The sequence below is a fragment of the Monodon monoceros genome, unplaced genomic scaffold (assembly GCF_005190385.1).
Source record: "Monodon monoceros isolate NGI ecotype Baffin Bay Population unplaced genomic scaffold, NGI_Narwhal_1 Super_Scaffold_21, whole genome shotgun sequence".
Taxonomy (NCBI): Eukaryota; Metazoa; Chordata; class Mammalia; order Artiodactyla; family Monodontidae; genus Monodon; species Monodon monoceros.
In genome coordinates, this window is record NW_021703778.1 from 55439584 (window position 1) to 55466002 (window position 26419).

At 38.6% G+C, this 26419-nt stretch overlaps 1 protein-coding gene across 1 annotated transcript in view; it reads right to left on the reverse strand.

The window, feature by feature from the left end:
- DMXL2 (Dmx like 2) overlaps positions 1 to 26419 on the reverse strand; it is a 162944-nt gene that overhangs the window by 43469 nt on the left and 93056 nt on the right. Inside the window, exons 16-20 of the mRNA XM_029239122.1 lie at positions 25734 to 25853; positions 22264 to 22491; positions 18438 to 20114; positions 15302 to 15412; positions 4848 to 5017 (exon numbers count right to left, since the gene is read on the reverse strand). Of these exons, the coding sequence (XP_029094955.1) occupies positions 4848 to 5017; positions 15302 to 15412; positions 18438 to 20114; positions 22264 to 22491; positions 25734 to 25853 (2306 nt within the window). The remainder of the gene's footprint in view (positions 1 to 4847; positions 5018 to 15301; positions 15413 to 18437; positions 20115 to 22263; positions 22492 to 25733; positions 25854 to 26419) is intronic.

Sequence of the window (26419 nt, forward strand, 5' to 3'; positions counted from 1 at the left end):
ATAGGTAAGACCTTTTCTTTTCTTTTTTTTTTTTTCTGGCCGTGCTGCACAGCTTGCAGGAAGTTAGTTCCCCAACCAGGGATCGAACCCGGGCCCCCAGCAGTGGAAGCACAGGGTCCTAACCATGGACCGCCAAGGAATTCCCAGTGAGACCTTTTCTTGAAAATTAGACATATTAAATTTCTTAATGTTTTGTAAAAGTTAAAATGCTGACTTCTATGGTATGTATATGTGATTTCACATTTTAAAGCTCTCTCAACTAATACTGATACAGACAACTGTAAATAAATTATCAGTTATACTCACGCACATGCATACACACACATTTTGAAAAATACAAAAATAAATGTTTTAGTTTTCTTTAAACATAATTTTCCAGTATTTTTTAAAATTAATTAATTAATTTATTTTTGGCTGTGTTGGGTCTTTGTTTCTGTGCGAGGGCTTTCTCTAGTTGCGGCAAGCGGGGGCCGCTCTTCATCATGGTGCGCGGGCCTTTCAAAGTCACGGCCTCTCTTATTGCGGGGCACAGGCTCCAGACGCGCAGGCTCAGTAGTTGCGGCTCACGGGCCTAGCTGCTCCGCGGCATGTGGGATCTTCCCAGACTAGGGCTCGAACCCGTGTCCCCTGCACTGGCAGGCAGATTCTTAACCACTGCGCCACGAGGGAAGCCCTCCAGTATTTTTCAATCAAATTCTGACAGTTCTGAAGGACTGGCACATTCTTTCTGGCATGTAATTAAAATACAGGTGGTTGAAGCTCCATTATTTTGAAGGGCTTTCAAATTTTAGTTCTTAGAAATTCCATGAGAAAAAGCCTTAATGAATACATAATTCCCCTTGTACCATAACTGATAACCTCCTTTGAGCCATATGACTGAAGTTGCTGAATTTATAAAGAACCAATCAACTCAATGTAAGTTTAAAAATTATTAAGCCAGTAACACTGTTGTACATAATCATACGGTTTTGAATACAGTACCATACAGACCACATATTTCTCAAAGATACTGATATAACCTCTGCAAATAACTAAGTTGAGAGGTATAACGATAAAAAACAATGGATGGGGCTTCCCTGGTGGCGCAGTGGTTGAGAGTCCGCCTGCCGATGCAGGGGACACGGGTTCGTGCCCCGGTCTGGGAAGATCCCACATGCCGCGGAGCGGCTGGGCCCGTGAGCCATGGCTGCTGAGCCTGAGCGTCCGGAGCCTGTGCTCCGCAATGGGAGAGGCCACAACAGTGAGAGGCCCGCGTACCGCAAAAAAAAAAAAAAAAAAAAAAAACAATGGATGTTTTATTAATGAACACTGACTGATGGTAGAGCAGGAAGCCACCAAGGTATGGTAAAGAGGGGTAAAGACACCTAAAATCACATCACAAAAATGCTTTTATTCCTCTTCCCCTTTTTCAGTATTTTCTCTGCCTTCAATCATTTAACTTAGTACTTCAATGTTTAATAATTCTTACAAGAATTTTTATTCGTCTTCAGCTAATGAGTTTTTGGGCTGGCCAAAAAGTTCCTCTGGTTTTTAAGTAAAAATAAAATACACATTTTTCATTTTCACCAAGAATTTTACTGAACAACGTATTCACTGTTTTGTTCTACTACCTTCTGCCAGTTTTCAAGCAACTTCATAATTCCATCTTCCCAAAACTTTTTATCTTTTTGAGCAAAGAACTGTTCCAGGTGCCTTTTACAGTCTTCCAGGGAATGGAAATATTTTCCATTAAGAGAACTTTGTAAAGACCAAAATACATGGAAATCCGAAGGTGCAATGTCTGATGAATACAGCAGATGAACCAGAATTTCCCAGCCAAGCTGTAATAGTTTTTGCCTGGTCATCAAAGAAACATGTGGTCTTACATTATCCTGATGGAAGATTATGTGTTTTCTGTTGACTAATTCCAGATGCTTTTTGTCAAGTGCTGCTTTCAGTTGGTCTAACTGGGAGCAGTACTTGTTGGGATTAATCGTTTGGTTTTCCGGAAGGAGCTCATCATAGAGGACTCCCTTCCAATCCTGCCATATAGATAACATCACCTTTCTTGGATGAAGACCGGCCTTTGGTGTGGTTGGTAGTGGTTCATTTCGCTTGCCCCATGATTTCTTCCATTCCACATTATTGTACAGTATCCACTTTTCATTACCCATCACAATTTGTTTTAGAAACGGAACGTTTTTGGTACCTTTCAGTAGAGAATCCCATGAGGAAATATGGTCAGGAAGGTTTTTTTCGCTTAACTTACGTGGAACCCAAACATCAAAGCGATTAACATAACCAAGCTGGTGCAAATGATTTTCAGTGCTTGATTTGGACATTTTGAGTATGCCGGCTATCTCCCGCGTGGTATAACGTTGACTGTTTTCAGTTAATGTCTCGATTTGATCCCTATCAACTTCAACTGGTCTACCCGACCGTGGAGCATCGTCCAGCTTCTCGAGAAACCTCCAGCACAAAACTTCGCAAACCACTTTTGACATGTTTGATTAGTCACAGCGCTTTCTCCATACACTGCACAAATCTTCTTTTGCATTTCAGTTGTGTTTTTACGTTTCTTGAAATAATAAAGCATAATATGCCGAAAGTGTTGCTTTTTTCCTTCTATCTTCAATATTAAAATGGCTACACAAAAATTCACCAATTCTGATAAGCGTTTTTTAAATCCGTGCTGATATGACAGCTATCACAACACAATCTAAAAATTTGTTTCGAATGAAGTTGAAGACAACTAAGTGCTACTAGAGCCATCCTACAGAAAAAAACGAATGAACCTTTTGGCCAATCCAACATAACATATATTTCAAGGGAAAAAATTTTACATATCCTTTTGATTTAATTTTAAGAGATAAATTACTTGTGGAAATAAATCATATGTATATATCAGAAATACTCAATTATAATGACACAACACACTGATGACAAGAAACTGAAGAGACTTTGTAGAACATTTCAGATAAAATATGTCCTCCTCTTTTTCCACTGCTTTGGGATATGAAAAAAATTTAATGGGGACTTCCTGGTGGTCCAGTGGTTAGGACTCGAGTGGTGCTTTCACTGCCGAGGGCAAAGGTTCAATCCCCAGTCTGGGAACTATCTTAAGATCCCACAAGCCGTGTGGCGTGGCCAAAAAAAAAAATTAGCGTAGATATTGTGTAATTTATATGCTATAACAATTAATTTCCCTGTACATCAGAAACTACATCTCTTGGTTGGTATGAGAACAAATTCCTTCTTACATCTGCCTATTTTGAGAAGGGAAGTACTTATATATTATTGGCAGAATCACAGGATGCTAATTCAGATGAAGATGCCACAGCCCTACCACCTCCAACCTACTAAATGAAAACTTCTGAGAGCGGAAGTGAGGGATGTATATTTCAAGCAAGTTTGCCAGGTGATTCTTCAAACACTAAAATTTAGAAACTACTACTGTAGAGGAATAAATTCCTCTTGGGGGAAATGAATTCATACTCCACAAATGTAGTATCATTAATCGTACTTCTGAGAATTTCAATGGACTCCTAAAAGCAAACAAAACAATGACAATCCCACTCTCCTAATCACGACAGAGTACAAAGGGCACAGACTAAATCTAACACTTTTAAATGATGGGAGTTTGGGCTGGTTACCCAACCTCTCTGAGTCGTAGTTCTATCAGGTGGAAAATCGAGATGGTAACATACAGCTGACGAGAAGATTATATGAAATAATTTATGAAAAGCAACTAGAATCAAACCTGGTACACAAAAGGTGCTCAATAATGGTTAGTTTCTGCAACACTGAAAGAAATTCTCAGCTTCTACTAAAAAATTTTTAACAATTTTATTTTCTACTAGAAAACTGATTCCAAAAACCCATTTTAAAATTTATAGCATGAGGGGACTTCCCTGTTGGCGCAGTGGTTAAGAATTCGCCTGCCAATGCAGGGGACACAGGTTCAATCCCTTGTCCAGGAAAATCCCACATGCCGCAGAGCAACTAAGCCCATGCGCCACAACTACTGAGCCCACGTGCCACAACTACTGAGCCCACGTGCCACAACTACTGAAGCCCTAGCGCCTAGAGCCCATGCTCTGCAACAAGAGAAGCCGCTGCAATGAGAAGCCCGCGCACTGCAACAAAGAGTAGCCCTTACATGCCGCAGCTGGAGAAAGCCCGCACACAGCAACAAAGACCCAACGTAGCAAAAACAAAATTAATTAAATAAGTTAAAAAAGAAATTTATAGTATGTGTCATTTGCTGCCATAGATATGTTCTTCAAGTGCACACAAATCAAAAATTTTTGAATGGTATTTTAAAAGTGCACAGGAAGTTTGGTATTTATTACCCTAGCCATGCAGAGAATCTTTCATATAAAAAGAATGATTTGGGACTTCCCTGGAGGTCCAGAGGTTAAGACTCCACGTTTCTGTGCTTCCACTGCAGGGCGTGCGGGTTCCATTCTGGTTGGGGAACTATGATCCCGCAAGCCATGCAGTGCAGCATGCATAAATAAATAAATGACTGAATGAATGAATGAAGAGAACTTTTTTTTCTGTGTAATGTATGTAACTGACATACAGTTTGTATTTTCTTAAACTAGGATGCACCTCAACTGATAGCAGAAAATATCTGTTCCATAAATATTATATACTTAGTATATATGGCAAAAGACAATTGATATACTGCTTGGACATTTTATAAAGGTCAAGTTTTAGTTTTAAAGGTCCAAAAATTTTTATTTAAGAAGTTCTCAAGATCTCAAGATGTACATACTAATCCCTCACCCCAGGTTTTCTGGAAGATAATATCTTTTATGCTTTAAGAAAAGACTTAACTTCAAAATCCAATGAAGTAAAGTTACCTTTTCAATGCATCTTCGAAGAGTGTTAATATTCCTCACCCACCAACCTATTCCCATAGCTCTTAACTCAGACCACTGAGGGTCCCCTCTCTGAATTGCAGGAATCATATTAATCAGCTCTTCCTCAGCCTCAGAATGAAAAGCCCAGGCAAAATGGCAAGTAGACACACCTAAATTAGAAATACAAAATAATAAGTTTCAGAACTATATCAGAACAAAAACAAAACCAATTTTTTACATAATCATGTATTTATTCATTCTGGAAAGAATTTTCAAGCTGAAAAAAAGTATCAAAAGATTTCATCATTCAGGATTTTATAGTATAAGCTTCTACATACGAGATCACTGACAGGATACACAAAACCAAAATCTTTCTGAAACGTATTCGCTGCAAGAATAGAGACACTAAAACTTAATTGCTGGAAAGAAAGATATTTGAATATCAAGCCATTCATATGTACGTACACACACCAAACTGACCAAGGGTAAAAGCTCTGGTCAAGTCAAAATATGCTGGTCCATGTACGTGTTTCACAGTGCCACTTGCTTGCAGACCATATCCTTCAGTACTGGATATGGAAAACTGCCCCATTCATCCCTCGGGCCAAGGAGCTACATATCACTTCAAAGCAAGCTTTAAACTTGATGAGAGTTCTGGGGAAGAACAGTCAGGAGGCACATTCCTCTGTCTTTGGTGCCTCAGTTAAGAAGAGTTTAAAGCGGCCTAATTACTGACGGCATATGGCAAACACTTTTATGCCCTGGTAAAAGACTGACAGGGATCTAGGCTGTATTTAGAGGCAACAAACAGGGTTTAGTGACACCCTCAGTGAGTCTGTCAACAGTTGAACAACTGATAACACTTTACTCCACTTAGAGCAGGTGAAGAAGAAACATGAGAGAAGTGAACCAAGGAGTGATGTTAGATAGTGGGAATGCCACTGGGAAGAACCCCAAGGATCCCAGGAAAGAAGCCAGGCTAGTCGAATCAGCCATCTATTAGAATCCCTTTGGAAACAAAGAAATGCCTGAGGTCAATGACGGTCTGACAGCCACATTACAACACAGGACTCCCAATGCTGTAAGGCTATCAATATTACCACATATAATTTTTTTCATTAACAACTACTATATAGATTTTCCATATAGTTTAAAGCTTTTCTAACAATTACTGCTTCCCAACAGTTCCTTCGGAAATTATTAAAAAAACTATTAGGACCATTTTAAATAACAATCTTAAGTCTTTTAAATTCCTCATTGCTAACATTTATATACTGTGTTTGAAATCATATCACAAAATCAATGCAACAAGCCTTAACTGTCACTATAAATTTAGGGGGAAAATGGACAAAACTTAAAAACATCAACCTGTATTTTTTCAGAACCTAAAAAGCAGATTAATTCTCTATTTAAACCTGTCTGATTCAAGAAATAATCACTGAATGAAATAACTATAAAAAAACACTTTGCTTTAGAAATTGCTATTATAAGGCAATGCAAAATGCACACTTTTGCTGATATAAAAATGTTAATATAAAGTAACAATATAAAGTATATTCTATACCCTTAAATGAAATGTGGTTGATGACATTTTTGGTATGACTAAAAGGAAACAAAAACATACACAGACATGTCAGAGGCATTTGGTTCAGAAAGAAGATGAAGAGATCAGTAACTCTATTTGGAAATCTAACTACTAGAAGTGAAAAAAGGTATTAGGAAGAAAAAACAAGGGGCACCAGCAGGCACTTATTTTTGTTTGCCTACCAATGGCAGGCTATTCTTTGCAATATATCTCTGTTCTTCTTAGCTTGTCTACTAGCTACTTAAGTTTTTCCCCAGACCATCACCTACAATAGCAGTCACTTTTCTCATCTCCAATGTTTTAACTGTATCAAAGGGAAAATGGAATTTGACAAAGCTTTAGAAATTTGAGGTGTTTTAGGTCTCCCTAGGCAATATACACAATTGTCATTAAGTGATTCAGTACCATATGACCATCATTTAAAACTAAAATTTTAAAACTAAAATTTGAGATACCACTTTTTAAACCTATTCCAAATGCCATAGATTGTTTTAAATGATAATATCAAGTGTTGTAATGAGTTGAGTTTTGGCATCATCAAATACTGGTTCTGGGAATGTAAATGAACATGGTCTTTCTGAAAGTCACAATATTTATCAAGAGTTAAGAATTTTCAGGGAAGAGGGGGAAGATGGCGGAAGAGTAAGATGCAGAGATCACACGTGGAACAACTCCTACAGAACACCCACTGAACGCTGGCAGAAGACCTCAGACCTCCCAAAAGGCAAGAAACTCCCCATGTACCTGGGTAGGGCAAAAGAAAAAAGAATAAACAGAGACAAAAGAATAGTGACGGGACCTGCACCAGGGGTAGGGAGCTGTGAAGGAGGAAAGGTTTCCACACACTAGGAAGCCCCTTCCTGGGCGGAGACTGCGGGTGGCGGAGGGGGGGAGCTTCGGAGCCACGGAGGAGAGCAAAGCGACAGGGGTGCGGAGGGCAAAGCGGAGAGATTCCCGCACAGAGGATCGGTGCCGACCAGCACTCACCAGCCCCAGAGGCTTGTCTGCTCACCCGCCTGGGCGGGCGGGGCTGGGAGCTGAGGCTGGGGTTTCGGAGGTCAGATCCTAGGGAGAGGACTGGCGGCTTGAACACAGCCTGCAGGGGGTTAGTGCACCACGGCTAGCCAGGAGGGAGTCCGGGGAAAAGTCTGCTGCTGCCGAAGAGACAAGAGGCTTAAAGGAGCTCCAGAGACGGGCGCGAGCCGCGGCTAAAAGCGCGGACCCCAGAGACGGGCATGAGACGCTAAGGCTGCTGCTGCCGCCACCAAGAAGCCTGTGTCCGAGCACAGGTCACTATCCACACCCCCCTTCCGGGGAGCCTGTGCAGCCCGCCACTGCCAGGGTCCCGTGATCCAGGGACAACTTCCCCGGGAGGACGCACGGTGAGCCTCAGGCTGGTGCAACGTCATGCCGGCCTCTGCAGCCGCAGGCTCGCCCTGTACTCCGTGCCCCTGCCTCAGTGAGCCAGAGCCCCCGAATCAGCTGCTCCTTTAACCCCGTCCTGTCTGAGCGAAGAACAGACACCCTCCGGTGACCTACACGCAGAGGCGGGGCCAAATCCAAAGCTTAACCTCGGAGCTGTGCAAACAAAGAAGAGAAAGGGAAATCTCTCCCAGCAGCCTCAGGAGCAGCGGATTAAATCACCACAATCAAGTTGATGTACTCTGCATCGGTGGAATACCTGAATAGAAAATGAATCATCCCAAATTGAGGAGGTGCACTTTGAGAGCAAGATATATTATTTTTTCCCCTTTTCCTCTTTTTGTGAGTGTGTATGTGTATGCTTCTGTGTGAGACTGTGTCTGTATAGCTTTGCTTTTACCATTTGTCCTAGAGTTCTGTCCATCCATTTTTGTTTGTTCTTTTGTTTTTTTACTTAAAATTTTTTTTCCTTAATAATTATTTTTTATTTTAATAACTATTTTATTTTACCTTTATTTTTCTTCCTTCCTTCCTTCGTTTCTTTCTCTTCCTTTCTTCCTCCCTCCCTCCCTCCCTCTCTCCCTCCCTCCCTCTCTCTCTCTCTCTCTCTCTCTTTCTTTCTTTCTACTTTTTCTTCATTTTATTCTGAGCCGTGTGGATGAAAGGCTCTTGGTACTGCAGCCAGGAGTCACTGCTGTGCCTCTGATGCGGGAAAGCCAACTTCAGGACACTGGTCCACAACAGACCTCCCAGCTCCACATAATACAAGAAGGCGCAAAAACGACCAGCAAGCTACAGTGCTGGACATCCTATGCCAAACAACTAGGAAGACAGGAACACAGCCCCGTCCATTAGCAGAGTGGCTGCCTAAAATCATAATAAGGCCACAGACACCCCCAAACACACCACCAGACGTGGACCTGCCCACCAGAAAGACAAGATCCAGCCTCATCCACCAGAACACAGGCACTAGTCCACTCCACCAGGAAGCCTACACAACCCACTGAACCAACCTTAGCCACTGGGTACAGACACCAAAAACAACGGGAACTACAAACCTGCAGCCTGTGAAAAGGAGACCCCAAACACAGTAAGATAAGCAAAACGAAAAGACAGAAAAACACACAGCAGATGAAGGAGCAAGGTAAAAATCCACCATACCTAACAAATGAAGAGGAAATAGGCAGTCTACCTGAAAAAGAATTCAGAATAATGATAGTAAAGATGATACAAAATCTTGGAAATAGAATAGACAAAATGCAAGAAACATTTAACAAGGACCAAGAAGAACTAAAGAGGAAACAAGTAACAATGAACAACACAATAAATGAAATTAAAAATACTCTAGAAGGGATCAATAGCAGAATAACTGAGGCAGAAGAACGGATAAGTGACCTGGAAGATAAAATAGTAGAAATAACTACTGCAGAGCACAATAAAGAAAAAAGAATGAAAAGAACTGAGGACAGTCTCAGAGACCTCTGGGACAACATTAAACGCACCAACATTCGAATTATAGGGGTCCCAGAAGAAGAAGAGAAAAAGAAAGGCACTGAGAAAATATTTGAAGAGATTATAGTTGAAAACTTCCCTAATATGGGAAAGGAAATAGTTAATCAAGTCCAGGAAGCACAGAGAGTCCCATACAGGATAAATCCCAGGAGAAACACGCCAAGACACATATTAATCAAACTATCAAAAATTAAATACAAAGAAAACATATTAAAAGCAGCAAGGGTAAAACAACAAATAACACACAAGGGAATCCCCATAAGTTTAACTGCTGATCTTTCAGCAGAAACTCTGCAAGCCAGAAGGGAGTGGCATGACATATGTAAAGTGATGAAGGAGAAAAACCTACAACACCAAGATTACTCTACCCAGCAAGGATCTCATTCAGATTTGACGGAGAAATTAAAACTTTTACAGACAAGGAAAAGCTGAGAGAGTTCAGCACCACCAAACCAGCTTCACAACAAATGGTAAAGGAACTTCTCTAGGCAAACAACACAAGAGAAGGAAAAGACCTACAATAACAAACCCAAAACAATTAAGAAAATGGGAATAGGAACATATACATCGATAATTACCTTAAATGTAAATGGATTAAATGCTCCCACCAAAAGACACAGACTGGCTGAATGGATACAAAAGCAAGACCCATATATATGCTGTCTACAAGAGACCCACTTCAGATCTAGGGACACATACAGACTGAAAGTGAGGGGATGGAAAAAGATATTCCATGCAAATGGAAATCAAAAGAAAGCTGGAGTAGCAATTCTCATATCAGACAAAATAGACTTTAAAATAAAGACTATTACAAGAGACAAAGAAGGACACTACATAATGATCAAGGGATTGATCCAAGAAGAAGATATAACAACTGTAAATATTTATGCACCCAACATACGAGCACCTCAATACATAAGGCAAATACTAACAGCCACAAAAGGGGAAATCGACAGTAACACATTCATAGTAGGGGACTTTAACAGCCTACTTTCTTCAATGGACAGATCATCCAAAAAGAAAATAAATAAGGAAACACAGGCTTTAAATGATACATTAAACAAGATGGACTTAATTGATATTTGTAGGACATTCCATCCAAAAACAACAGAATACACATTTTTCTCAAGTGCTCATGGAACATTCTCCACGATAGATTATATCTTGGGTCACAAATCAAGCCTTGGTAAATTAAAGAAAACTGAAATTGTATCAAGTATCTTTTCCAACCACAACGCTATGAGACTAGATATCAATTATAGGAAAAGATCTGTAAAAAATACAAATACATGGAGGCTAAACAATACACTACTTAATAACGAAGTGATCACTGAAGAAATCAAGGAGGAAATCAAAAAATACCTAGAAACAAATGACAATGGAGACACGACGACCCAAAATCAATGGGACGCAGCAAAAGCAGTTCTAAGAGGGAAGTTTATAGCAATACAATCCAACCTTAAGAAACAGGAAACACCTCGAATAAACAACCTAACCTTGCACCTAAAGCAATTAGAGAAAGAAGAACAAAAAAACCCCAAAGTTAGCAGAAGGAAAGAAATCATAAAGATCAGATCAGAAATAAATGAAAAAGAAATGAAGGAAATGACAGCCAAGATCAATAAAACTACAAGATGGTTCTTTGAGAAGATAAACGAAATTGATAAACCATTAGCCAGATTCATCAAGAAAAAAAGGGAGAAGACGTAAATCAATAGAATTACAAATGAAGAAGCAGAAGTAACAACTGGCACTGCAGAAATACAAAAGACGATGAGAGATTACTACAGGCAACTGTATGCCAATAAAATGGACAACCTGGAAGAAATGAACAAATTTTTAGAAATGCACAAGCTGCCAAGACTGAATCAAGAAGAAATAGAAAATATAAACAGACCAGTCACAAGCACTGAAATTAAAACTGTGATTAAAAATCTTCCAACAAACAAAAGCCCAGGACCAAACAGCTTCACAGGGGAATTCTATCAAACATTTAGAGAAGAGCTAACACCTATCCTTCTCAAACTCTTCCAAAATACAGCAGGAGGAACACTCAAAACAGTCGACGAGGCCAACATCACCCTGATACCAAAACCAGACAAAGGTGTCACAAAGAAAGAAAACTACAGACCAATATCACTGATGAACATAGATGCAAATATCCTCAACAAAATACTAGCAAACAGAATCCAACAGCACATTAAAAGGATCATACACCATGATCAAGTGGGGTTTATTCCAGGAATGCAAGGATTCTTCAATATACGCAAATCAATCAACGTGATACACCATATTAACAAACTGAAGGAGAAAAACCATATGATCATCTCAATAGATGCAGAGAAAGCTTTCGACAAAATTCCACACCCATTTATGATAAAAACCCTGCAGAAAGTAGGCATAGGGGGAACTTTCCTCAGCATAATAAAGGCCATATATGACAAACCCACAGCCAACATCATTCTCAATGGTGAAAACCTGAAACCATTTCCACTAAGATCAGGAACAAGACAAGGTTGCCCACTCTCACCACTCTTATTCAACATAGTTTTGCAAGTTTTAGCCACAGCAATCAGAGAAGAAAAGGAAATAAAAGGAATCCAAATCGGAAAAGAAGAAGTAAAGCTGTCACTGTTTGCAGCTGACATGATACTATACATAGAGAATCCTAAAGATGCTACCAGAAAACTACTAGAGCTAATCAATGAATTTGGTAAAGTAGCAGGATACAAAATTAATGCACAGAAATCTCTGGCATTCCTATACACTAATGATGAAAAATCTGAAAGTGAAATTAACAAAACACTCCCATTTACCATTGCAACAAACAGAATAAAATATCTAGGAATAAACCTACCTAAGGAGACAAAAGGCCTGTATGCAGAAAATTATAAGACACTGATGAAAGAAATTAAAGATGATAGAAATAGATGGAGAGATATACCATGTTCTTGGATTGGAAGAATCAACATTGTGAAAATGACTCTACTACCCAAAGCCATCTACAGATTCAATGCAATCCCTATCAAAGTACCACTGGCATTTTTCACAGAACTACAACAAAAAATTTCACAATTTGTATGGAAACACAAAAGACCCCGAATAGCCAAAGCAATCTTGAGAACGAAAAACAGAGCTGGAGGAATCAGGCACCCTGACTTCAGACTATACTACAAAGCTACAGTAATCAAGACAGTATGGTACTGGCACAAAAACAGAAAGATAGGTCAATGGAACAGGATACAAAGCCCAGAGATAAACCCACGCACATATGGTCACCTTATCTTTGATAAAGGAGGCAGGAATGTACAGTGGAGAAAGGACAGCCTCTTCAGTAAGTGGTGCTGGGAAAACTGGACAGGTACATGTAAAAGTATGAGATGAGAACACTCCCTAACACCATACACAAAAATAAGCTCAAAATGGATTAAAGACCTAAATGTAAGGCCAGGCACCATCAAAATCTTAGAGGAAAACATAGGCAGAACACGCTATGACATAAATCACAGCAAGATCCTTTTTGACTCACCTCCTAGAGAAATGGAAATAAAAACAAAAATAAACAAATGGGATCGAATGAAACTTAAAAGCTTTTGCACAGGACTTCCCTGGTGGCACAGTGGTTGAGGGTCCGCCTGCCGATGCAGGGGACACGGGTTCATGCCCTGGTCTGGGAGGATCCCAAATGACGTGGATAGGCTGGGCCCGTGAGCCATGGCTGCTAAGCCTGTGCGTCCGGAGCCTGTGCTCCGCAACGGGAGAGGCCACGGCAGTGAGAGGCCCGCGTACCGCAAAAAAAAAAAAAAAAAGCTTTTGCACAGCAAAGGAAACCATAAACAAGACCAAAAGACAACCCTCAGAATGGGAGAAAATATTTGCAAATGAAGCAACTGACAAAAGATTAATCTCCAAAATTTACAAGCAGCTCACGCAGCTCAATAACAAAAAAACAAACAACCCAATCCAAACATGGGCAGAAGACCTAAATAGACATTTCTCCAAAGAAGATATACAGATTGCCAACAAACACATGAAAGAATGCTCAACATCATTAATCATTAGAGAAATGCAAATCAAAACTACAATGAGATCTCATCTCACACCGGTCAGAATGGCCATCATCAAAAAATCTAGAAACAATAAATGCTGGAGAGGGTGTGGAGAAAAGGGAACACCCTTGCACTGCTGGTGGGAATGTGAATTGGTACAGCCACTATGGAGAACAGTATGGAGGTTCGTTAAAAAACTACAAATAGGACTACCATATGACCCAGCAATCCCACTACTGGGCATATACCCTGAGAAAACCATAATTCAATAAGAGTCATGTACTGAATGAAAATGTTCATTGCAGCTCTATTTACAATAGCCAGGACATGGAAGAAACTTAAGTGTCCATCATCGGATGAATGGATAAAGATATGGCACATATATACAATGGAATATTACTCAGCCATAAAAAGAAACGAAACTGAGTTATTTGTAGTGAGGTGGATGGACCTAGAGTCTGTCATACGCAGTGAAGTAAGTCAGAAAGAGAAAGACAAATACCATATGCTAACAGATATATATGGAATCTAAGGGGAAAAAAATGTCATGAAGAACCTAGGGGTAAGATGGCAATAAAGACACAGACCTACTAGAGAATGGACTTGAGGATATGGGGAGGGGGAAGGGTAAGCTGTGACAAAGTGAGAGTGGCATGGACATATATACACTACCAAACATAAAATATATAGCTAGTGGGAAGCAGCCGCATAGCATAGGGAGATCAGCTAGGTGGTTTGTGACCACCTAGAGGGGTGGGATACGGAGGGTGGAAGGGAGGGAGACGCAAGAGGGAAGAGATATGGGAACATATGTATATGCATCTGATTCACTTTGTTATAAAGCAGAAAGTAACACACCATTGTAAAGCAACAATACTCCAATAAAGATGTTAAAAAAAAAAAAGAATTTTCAAGCCCTTTGATTCAGTAATTTCACTACTAGAAAACAAACATGAGGAAGTAATTAGATATATACATAAATACTTATATGCAAGGTTATAAGGTCATTCATTAACAGTGATAATTCAAATAGAAAAAAAAACAGCTAAATTTGTATTTTTAGAAAAAAATAAAGGACTGTATAGATGAGTTATAGTTTAAAAACACGACAGAATATGACATATGTTTGTAATCATATTTTCAAAGAACATTTATTGAGGGTAAAGGCTAAGTACTGTGGGTAAGAGTAACAAACTATAAAGCCTGGTATTCCAGGTCCTACAATACTAAAGCATATTTTATGGGGCTGTATCCAGGATGCTGGTTTCAAAAGGAACACAGCCCACTGCACTGGAATTCTCTATTAACAAATAGCCCTGTATCTTGGCAGGTCACTTTAAACTCTATAGTTTTGATTTTTTAATCTATTAAGTTAGCGGGCTGATATAAACCTATACGTCGCAAATCAGGGTATGTGGTAGTGTGCTAGAAGTATACAAGTCTACTGGATTACTATACGGCAGATATTCATGAAACATCAGCTTTACTTGTAAGTAAATAACTTAGAACATAATGCTTATATTAAAATAAACACAAATAATAATGCATAGGACAAAATTTACATAATTTTTAAAGAAAAGGTATCAGGCGTCATAGAAATTCAGGGCCACTTTAGGTTACAACCTCAGGCATACCAGTTTACTTAAACTACTATGACTTTAGTGACTGAAGTCTGAGAAACTGAGACAGATGAGCAAAGGTCACAGAATACAGCTGAAAAATAATACAGAAAAAAGGTAAGTGGGTACCTTATTTTCCTGTGACAGGAAGATCTTAAGGCTAGTGATAGGTATGCCTATGTTGATTTACTAATGCTTAGACACAAATATGAAAAATACTAACCACTTCAGTACGAGACTAAAGTCGCACGAAGGTTCAAACAATACCTTGATGAAGCAGCTGTACTCGGTATAAAGGAGGCAGCGATGTCAAAAGGCAAGTGTGCAAGCGCATAGCTAGTAAGTACCGCAAACCACACTCATCTAATGTGTCTCTTCCTGCAAAGAGGAAATATGTTTAAGGAAAAAGGAACGCAACAAATCACAATCCAGTAAAAAGTTAGAAAATAAACATTAAATTTAATAATTTACACAAAATATATATATATATTTTTGAGTGTATTCCTTTCTGAACACTTCAATATCTTTATTTATACAGCTTTACAAAAAGCATATGTATATATTAAAACTGCCAAATGAAAAATAATTGGGAAAAATATAAGTACCTATTAGTACAGGTAATAATAGTACTTAGAGCTACTCATAATAAATGAAAAGGAAAGAAATCTTGAAATCCAATAAAAAATATATTAGCTATAGTAAGTTAGGTATAATTTTTAAAAATATTTCCTGTGCAAATTCAGATGAGATTTAAAAAGAGGAATTACATAATAAAGTAAAATTATTTATTATATGATTAAATAGGTAACATTTTCTAGGTTGGTTAGCTCCAATGAAATACAGAAGATTCATTATTCAAAGATTTCAAATTTGACTCCCCAGGCTAGTGTTACCAAGTTAAGGCTGAACTCTAACCTTGATTCCACAAATTTACTCTTAGTCAAAAGTTGAGCAGAGGTATGAAAGCATGGCAAGTTTACTCAAAAATTATAGCCACTGTTGGATAAAAGAAACAGAAAAATACTAACAGCGCCTAGCCTGGTAACTGCCACTTAGGAAGTACTCAGGAGTATTGAATCAAATATTTTCTTGAAGAAAATAAAACGTTTTAAATTGTCAAAGTTCCACCTCTACTTCCCATCAGCTATATTTGTTCATCCACTCACTCGTGTGTTCATTCACAAAGTAAGCATCCGCTACATTGGCGGCACAGTTAAGGTACTGGGGGTTTGGCAGGGAATAAGGCAAAGTCCCCACTCTCAGCGTGCTTACATCTTAGGAGACAGAGACAAACAATGAAGAGGTAATGTGTCTAGTGGAAATTAATGCTATTGAGAGAAATAAAGCAGGACTGAGAGAAAGGGAGTGCTGGGGTAAGAGTGTTCTATTTGATATGAGGCCAGGGAAGAACATTCCAATAAGACGACATTTCAGCAGAAATCTGAGGAGACATTCCAATAAGATGACATTTCAGCAGAAATCTGAGGAGGTAAGGGAATGAGGCACGCCTAAATCTGGAAGACAAGTATTCTGTGCAGAGGAAACAATATGCACAAAGACTCTGAGCTGTATAGGAATGGGCCTAGTGTGTTTGTGGGACAGCAAGGAAGACAATGCAGTAGAATGGAAGTGAGCACAGACCACAAAGAGCCTTGTAGATCACTGAAGCATTTGGCTTTTTGTTCTAAAGTGAGATGGGAAGTCACGGTGTTTGTTGAGCAGAGGAGAGATTTAATGTAATTTTGTTTTAAAATAATCATTAGTTGCTATGCGAAGAGCAGACTGGGGTAACAAGAACGAAACAGTTTAGTAGGAGACTTTGTCAATAATTAGGCAGGATGTGACGTGACTTGGACCAGAGTGGTAACAGGAGAGGTGATGAGAAATGACTGGAGTCTCCATACAGTAGAACTAATAGCATTGGCCAATGGACTGGATTAGGGCGGGAGAGAAAGCAGAGTCAGGAATATCTCTAAATTGTCTTACTTGAACAAATGGAAGAATTCACTTACTTAGAATCCATTCACTGAGATGGCAACTATTTAATCTCTGAGCTTCAGTTTGCTACCTGTGAAATGGAGACATTCATTCCTGCCTTGTCTACCTAATGAAAATCCATTGTGACCAGGAGGAACCATTTTTATATTGCCTAACTAAGGATACAGTTCTGTATCCGAAAATTTAAACTATTTTTCATGGATTATGATGTATCTATTTTCTGAATGTCTCAAGTAAAAACTCTAACATATATTAAGTTTGCAACAAAGGCTTAAGGCTGTTCTGGGGAGAATCTTGCTCAACTGCACACAACCTCATAATGATTCAAATTTTTTTTAATTAATATGGTTAGAAAATAACTCACAGGCAAAATCCGCTAGAGGTCACTAGTTATTTTAATGTACAGAAAACCTTGGAGATACATCATAAAGACATAAACCTGTATGAAGAGATATATTCCAGGTAGCTTTGAGGAACAGTCTTTTTCCCTCACACTTGGAAATCTTGTGAAATAATTAAAAGAGTATAGGCTTGGAGGCAACGATTTACCCACATCTGAACCCCAGTTCTGCCATTTACTACCTATGTGATCTTATGTGTCACTTAATCTCCCTAAGGATCAGAGTCTTCGTCTATAAAATTAAGTATAATAGTGGCTACCTACTAGAAGACTGTTGTAATAATTAAATACAATAAAGTACATGAAGCACCTGGCACATAGCAATTGTTCACTCCTCCACAATATTTACTGAATGAATGAATGATCAATCACTTTCGGTTTCCTTTGCTAATGTCATCATTTAGAATCAACACCATTACCTTCAACTATCTGCATAAAAAAGAATGAAATCTAGTTTCAGGAGGCAGCCAGAATTTTTCCGGTTACAGAATGAATTAAGCAAGACACATGTTACATTAAAATGTATGAAAACCCCTTTCTCAAGAGACTTTTTGGAGAAAATTAGGTAATTATAAAAATTATTTATACCTAGGAATGTGAAGATGAACAAGTTGAGCCCAGGGGGTCCTTACAACCTGGTGGTTCCATAGTAAAATTAACAGATGGGCCATTATTATCACTAAAATTAAAATAAACCATAGGAATCAATCTGTTCAAAAAAAACAAAAGACTCTATGTCCCAAATGATATGAAGGTTTCAGGGTGAAAATTCATGTGAGGATGCACACAGATATCACAAATACATGAAGTCACATGCGCAAGTCAGAGCCTACCCCAATCACCTTTCCTTTTACAGCTAATCATTAATAGTAACTAGCAACTAGGGAGGTCATTTCCCTGCAAGGTTTAAAGAAAGACTGCAATTTAATATGTGAGTCACTATATAGGTAAATACAAACAGTTCTATTAATGATAACTTTATAAATTTTTAGTTAGAGTATTTACCTGAGTAACTCTTATCTCTGTTTTCATCAAGCTCAGTACTGGTAGTAGCCACTGTATCAGCCAAAGCTACAAGGAACATCTGCTCCAAACGGGTAAGACCTGGTAGACTTGAGTGCATAAGATGACTTGAAAGTACCCTAGCATGTTCTTGGCCAAAGTAAGCTGGTCCGTATTGAGAAAGATTTATTACTTTTGATTTGTTTTCTCTTTTTTCTGGCTCTAAGTCAATATCATCTGTTGTTATATCCTGGATTTGGAACAGCTCTGAATATTGATCCTCTGGTTGACTTTCCATATGATCTTCATAGCTCTGTGGTATTTTTGTACTTTCTTCTGCAATTCTGTAGGTTGTATCTTGATCGGCAGCAAGCAATGCATATAACGGTAGTGGGGGAATAGAATCTATCTCAGTATAATCTCGAGTACCATCTTTCCCTATGGTGACTGTATCCTTTGCTGTACTGCCACTTACACTAATGGTGCGAGAAAGATGTCGCTTAGTTCCTTCTCCGGCATCAGCATCTCTAACTATTGCAACTTCTCCTGCAATGCATTTTACTAAATGAGAGAGAATAGCTTTAGCCCTGCGAACTTTCCCTAAATCCATCAATTCTAACAGCTGGGTTGGATGATACTGCGGGAGAGTAGGGGAAAGTACATGTGCAGCCTCAAATAAGCCACCATCTTGAGCTACAGTTGGTGAACAAAAAATATCATCAGCAATAGCTGCTCCCTCAACAATACTTTTCCTTGACAACATATTAGATTTAAAGGCAGAATGATCTTGTACTGCTGTCTCTTCTGCATCAGGACCATCAGCGTCAACGTCTCCAAATCTGACAGCATGCTTCCACTGTGCATATACATGCATTTCACAATCCATTCCTACCACCAATATCCCATCTCTTACCCAAGAGAGAGAAACAGGCAGTGAAGGTGTACCATCAACAGAAGACACTAAGTCTATAGATCTAAGAAGAACCCATCTTGACCTAACTCCTTGCTTGATACTTCCACCTAGTGGTAAAGTAATGACAGCTACTCCATCCTTACTATTGATTTGCTCAGTCACAATTCCTGAAAGCCGCCCATACATGAAGATATTGGCACCGACCCCTACTGTGAGAATGTGGGAGCCATCTTCTTTTGATACCCAGTCCAAATGTACTAAATGTTTGATATTCGGAATAAGATATCTATCCTTGCTCAAAAGTGCATCTGATTTGCTGTACACAAAGAGATTACTGTCAACACTGACCCTTGAATCAAGTACACTCCCAACTTTGACCAAATCATCAAGATGAATTGTTTGTTCTAAAACCCATTCTGACCCTCCTGTAGATTCACATTCAAATATGCAAACATGCATGGAAAATTCTTTAGAAACAAAACCATTGTGGTGGATTGGTTGTTTGTAAGCCACTGCAAGGCGACCCGTGTATGAACAGCTAACAGCAACTGGTCTTCCCACAATGCTCACTGTACTGCTGTTATCTTCTCCTTCATCATTCATCAAGGGCCATCTCCTCCAATGATAGGTTTCCTTCTCATCACTTTTACATTGTAGATTGGTTTCCATACTACATTTCCAGAAGCGTACTTTATTGTCAGAACAAGTTGTAACCACTAAATAAGGTGCCAGGCACACTGGATAAATTGAAGAGGAACTCAGGTGGCCTTAAAAAAGAAAAAGCAGATCGTCATAATAATAGAAACACAAAATAATATGCTAATAATCAAATTCTAGAATGTGATTAATCCAACTCCACTATGAGCTTCTTCAGAGTAACTCTGCAGTCCCCTGCTAAACCAAATATTTCATTAAAATAAAACTCAAAAGCAATGAAACAAGTCAATGCTTAATCAATAAACCTGTCACCTACTGTAATTTATGTCTTTACCACACATGCCTCACTGGACTTTCATTCTATATCTTTTATCACTTTCATCATAAATACTTAAGTAGTCATTAAAATTTGCCTTTCAAATTCCCCTAACTGGCCCTCAAATAATCCAGACACTAGATCTACCCCCACCACAAAATGTTTTCAGTCAGCTAAACAGACACTAGATCTCGCCTTCTTCACCAGGTTTAATTCATGCTCTCCTAACACTGAGCCAGAACCCTCATATTTATTCCTGACTGCCAAAGACTAACACCTCCCATCTATTGTCAACTATAACATGAGGGGAGGGACTTCCCTGGTGGGGCAGTGGTTGAGAGTCCGCCTGCCAATGCAGGGGACACGGGTTCGAGCCCTGGCCCTGGAAGATCCCACATGCTGTGGAGCAACTAAGCCCGTGCGCCACAACTACTGAGCCCACATGCTGCAACTACTAAGGCCCGCACCTAGAGCCCGTGCTCCACAACAAGAGAAGCCACCGCAACGAGAAGCCCGTGCACCACAGCAAAGAGTAGCCCCCGCTTGCCACAACGAGAGAAAGCCCGCACGCAGCAACAGAGACGCAACGCAGCCAAAAATAAATAAATAAAATAAATTAATTTAAAAAAAAAACAACTATAAGATGAGGGGTAACAGTGATTACGGTTGGGATCATAAGGCCTGGATTCAAGTTCCATTCTAACAATGCCTTCCTAACAGTGGCAAAGGCACTTAAACGTCCGAGCCTGTTCTATCTAAATAATAGGGAGGGGCTTCCCTGGTGGTGCAGTGGTTGAGAATCTGCCTGCCAATGCAGGGGACACGGGTTCGAGCCCTGGTCTGGGAAGATCCCACATGCCGCGGAGCAACTAGGCCCGTGAGCCACAACTACTGAGCCTGTGAGTCTGGAGCCTGTGCTCTGCAACAAGTGAGGCCGCGACAGTGAGAGGCCCGCGCACCGTGATGAAGAGTGGCCCCCGCTTGCCGCAACTAGAGAAAGCCCTCGCACAGAAACGAAGACCCAACACAGCCAAAAATAATAAATAAATAAATATTTAAATAAATAAATAATAGGGATCATGTTACTACTTCCCTTGGAGTTTTACTGTCCAACAAGACATTTGAAAGCATTTTACAGAGTCCCTGCAAAATGTAATTTATCATTATTAATTCCAATAAACTTATTTGAGTATATCCTAAACTTTCCAAATACTTTGAAAGATTCAAAAGCTGACCTAAATCTGCACCTGCCACAAAAGCCCAGAGTAAACTCTTAATGTGGTCTTTCCAACTCTGATTCCAAACCTGTGTTAGGGATGAGTAAGAGAACCTCATACTCAAAATCATTCACCAGTAATTGGAATAGTCTTGAACCTCCAATTCCGGTTCCCCAAAAACACTATTCGAGGAACTCCTCAATTCAAATTCCACAATGACAGAACATTTTAAAATACAGATGCCAGTCCTGCTCTTTAAACTATTTTACCAACCTTGCTAATGTCAGTATCACTCTAGGCAAACCAAACTCTAATCCTGTATCCTATATTTTCCCCCCAAAGTATCTGCCAACTCTTAGTCAAACATACTTAATAACAGCAATACTGTGGATGAAAAGCCTTAATTAAAAAAAAAAAGCTTCAATAATTCACATATGACCATATTTTTCTTTGCAATTTCACTATCACAGTATTCCTATTTATAGGAAATCACAGCGTAGGCAAGAAACCTTGCATTAAAACATTCACACTATTTTCTGTCAAGCTGATTACATTTATCACAGGAAATTATTTCTAAAATAGACATGTTTCTAAATAGAGGTATCATTAGTAGAAAACAAATCTTTATTTCAGTGTCACCTCTGCACATATTTCAGAAGAGTTCACCCATTTTACGCACTGAAGATTGCTCTGAGCTACAACTGTCCAGTCTTAAAGTTATGTTACCTGCTGAAGGCGTTGCTCTTATTACTTCAACTCCTACCGGGAGATCAAGAGGTTGGCTATATACCCGTCTAGAACTCAGAATCAGTTTACTAGCAGTTTGAAGGTTGGCGATTGATGAAGAATGTGGCATGGGGCTCACACTAGGAGAGGTTTCTGGAGAAGAGTCTATGTTCTTCTGTCCAGGGACTGAAAGTAGACTCTCTGATGAAACACCTTCTGAAGCTTTAGCTTTGAAAATAAATTAAGAAATTAAGAAATATATTAGTATCATCACTACATGAGCTAGAATAATATTTTGTGATGATTTAAGAAACATGGTTTCTTAAAAGTGCTCTGGAGACAAGATCAATTTTCAAACTTTTGCTCAGTTACCTTGATAGAATTTTTTTTTTAAACTATTTTACTCTTTCTTAGCATCAGCAATTGCATCACAGGGATATTGTCAGTGAAGAATCACAACATGTAAGATCCAGAGAAAAAAACAAGTTCTCTAGCCCAGTGTTCTCAACCTTTAAAACACATCAAAAGCTTGAGGAACTTTTAACATGAAGGTTCTCAGGCCTAACCACAGAAACACTGACTCAGTTGTTTTGGGGTAGATCCCATAAATCTGCATTAATAAGCAGCCAAGGTGTTTCTGAAACAGATGGGTCATAAATCAAACTTTGAGAAATAACAAGGTACAGCCTCACTTAATAGATGAAGAAATTTAAACTTGGAAAGCTTAATGATTTTCCTTAGGTCATAAAATTAGCTAGCGGTAAAGAAGACATTAAAATACCAGCCTACTAACTATCAAGTGCTGAAACAAGACAATAAACAAGATCTCAAGAACATATAAAAGTTCCAAACAAATTTAAGATAGTATTAGTTGAATGGCTTTGTAAGCATATTGACCTTGATCTTTGTCCAAAAGGCTTCCAGCTTTCACATTCAGGTGGAGTGTAAATCTCTAAGCAGATTTAGTTATCTGTGCTTCTGCTACATGTAAGAGATACTTTGCATCCCATTTATTTATTTGTATGTCCACCTCCCTCCCCGCCATTAGACTATGAATTCATCAAGGGCAAGGATGAGGTCTTATTAGCTTTATACATCCCGAGTAGCGCCAGAATACGGAGAGATAATAATCAATCCCCTTTTGCTTCTGGGGGATTTTAAATATGTCAATCTCTTTTATAATGGCAGACCACTAAATAAGAAATGTGAAAACATTTTTTGTAAAATAGAATAAGACGACAAACTTGAATCAGTAGTCAGAAGACAGAAATACTACTCCTACTCTAAAACTAACTAGACATGTTGCCTTAAGCAAGGTACTTCATCATCTCTAGTTATTTTCTCACCTGTAAAATAAGGCTGAACTGAGTCATTTCTCTTTCTGTAAACCAGGCAATTTTCTAATGCATATATCTCATGCAAAGAAAGAAAATAAGAGCAGGGGGAAAAAGCAAAAGAAAGGCTTTAAAGCCAGAAGACCTAATTTTGAAACTTAGTCTGTGACAAACTAGGTGTGTCATTTGGTCAAGTTACTTAATATTATTCCATTAGTAAACTGAAGGTAACATCTATCTCACATATATAAAGTACCTATCTCAGTGCCTGGTACCTAGAAGGTACTCCAAATGTTCCTTCCCCACCTAAATGTAAGTCTAGTCTATCGCTTCACCCTTTGCCAGGATTTTCAACACACTGCTAAATTCACGTATCAGCTTTAATGGCAATGTACACCATGTTAAATCTGCTGCGCATTTTAGAACCACAAGATAGATGCTTTATGTCAAAGCTAAAGATAGCATATGATTTGTTTGCTTCCACTGTAATCTTACTGTTTGTGACCTTTTACTGCTGTCACAAACAGAGTAAGCAAGGCAACTCTACACTAGCCCAGACCTGAGGGGAAGAGCAGTGGGATACTTCCTTCATAAGCAGGGGGACAGAAGGCATCACATGATTCCTATCCTACCACAAGGATCTGTTGCTACCTCTATTAATCTCTTCAGAACCATTCCTGGCTCTGTGCCCAACTCTAGAAAATACTATATTCCCTGGTGGGTTAAGAATTCTCTTCCCGGAGGGTATTATGCTAAGTGAAATAAGTCAGACGGAGAAAGACAAATACTGCATGGTTCCACTCATATGTGGAATAGTTTTTTAAAGTAGTAAGTGAACAAACAAAACAAAACAAAGACTAACACATAGATACAGAGAACAGATTGGTGGTTACCAGAGGGGAAAGGGGGTGGGGAAGGGCAGAATGGGTAAAGGGAGTCAACTCTATGGTGACAGATGGAAACTATACTTTTGGTGGTGAGCACACTGTAGTGTATACAGAAGTCAAATTAGAATGCTATACACATGAAACTTATATAATTTTACAAACCAATGTTACCTCAATTAAAAAAAATAAAAATAAAATTCTCTTCCTGACAAGCTTTTATCAATAGATCCCTCTACTCTTGCATTCCTGTGGAACAACATGCAACGCCAAGAATTAACTCCAAAGGCTTTGAAAATTTTTTTGGATTCCTCCTACCACAAGAAGATTAGGCTCAGCTAGGCACAGTAAAGTTTCATTTGGCTTTTCCAGTCCCAGTTCATGGCCCAGTTAGAACTGCTATTTACACAGTTATGTGATAATGTGGATTACGAAGAGAACAAAAGACATATACATTATTATTTCTCTGTATTAAATGTTTAGTGTGTATAAAATCATTAAAATTATGTAACCATCAGAAATAATAAAATATTTTCAAAACTCAAATATTTTGGGTTAATCAGTTTAAAGTAGATTCAGTTTGATATGGCTAACTATGCATTTCTTCATTTAAACAAGTATCTCTCAAAAAGTAAGTTTGTTTTAAAAAGAAAGATTTATAATCAATTTCTGTACTTCATATTACAGATCTTCTAATTTGCTAAGACATCAATATGAATATGTATAGCAAAAGCATGGCTGAAATAATTTTTTTAATCACTGCTGCATTTCCTAATATTCTACAAAACCAGTTCCCCTTTTGAACATCAGATGCTCAATCACATTTTCTAAATAGCAAATCTCCTTCTTTTAGTGATGCTAAAGCTAATGTGCATGATATCAGATGGCAGTGTGTATTAACCAACAAAAAAATACAATATTAATTCTATGGGCAAAACTGATTTATAGAGACATGGTATCTAGAACAGAGTCATAATATGCATTTAATAAATATTAATTAAAAAATAATCAAACTTTTTTTTTTTCAGTATGTCTAATGTGCCCGTTGACTGGTATGCTTTTAGATTAACCTGTTTCATTAATGATTTATGGCCTTGTAATTAAAAGTTCGGCCTATACATACTTCAGTTCAGCAACTCAATTTATAGTTCACTGGATCTTCATTTTAAAGAATTAACCAACCTAAAGCATATCCAGTAAAATGAATTTACTTCATATCATCTCTACATAAAACTGTAATATAATTACTTACCTAAACATGCCTGAACAGATTTAAGATGAAGGTGCCACATGTGGAGAACAGAGCAATTATTGCTGTCCTTTTCAATTACTACTAGAAAGAACTTTTCTGAAAATGGTGGTGGTCGATATCCTATTGTTAAAGGAAAAGAATATTTAAGTTAACGTGTTTCTATAGGGTTAAGAGAAAGACATTTTAAACAAAATCTCGATATGTATAGAAGTTGGGAGGAAAGGGAAGAATAGATGTATACAAGCAGTTTTATATAAATTTTGTGCTAAAAGTTAGGTGGCTATCAAAGACTAACAGGGCTACATCAAAAGTACAAAAGCGAACATGAAGGGACATACCTATTGGTCAAAGATGGGACAATTTGAGCATCAAAGAATAAAAATGAATACAATTTATTAAAACACACTGAGTTCATAAGAATACCAAAAGAGAGAGGGCACATAAGAAAAAAAGGAAAGGAAGGACAAGAGGACCAGAAGGAAGAACTGAAAGGAAGAGAGAAAGGAAGAGAAAGACACAGAGAGAGAATGCAAGAGCAAGAGAGGGAGAAAAAGAACAGGAGCAAGTCAGCCTCACTGGATGCCCCCTGAAGTAACTGGGGCACTAACTCCTTAATTGGAAAATTGGCAATTAAATGGAAAGAATGAAGTAAACATGTATCCTGCTTTTTCTATATGTAAAATAGC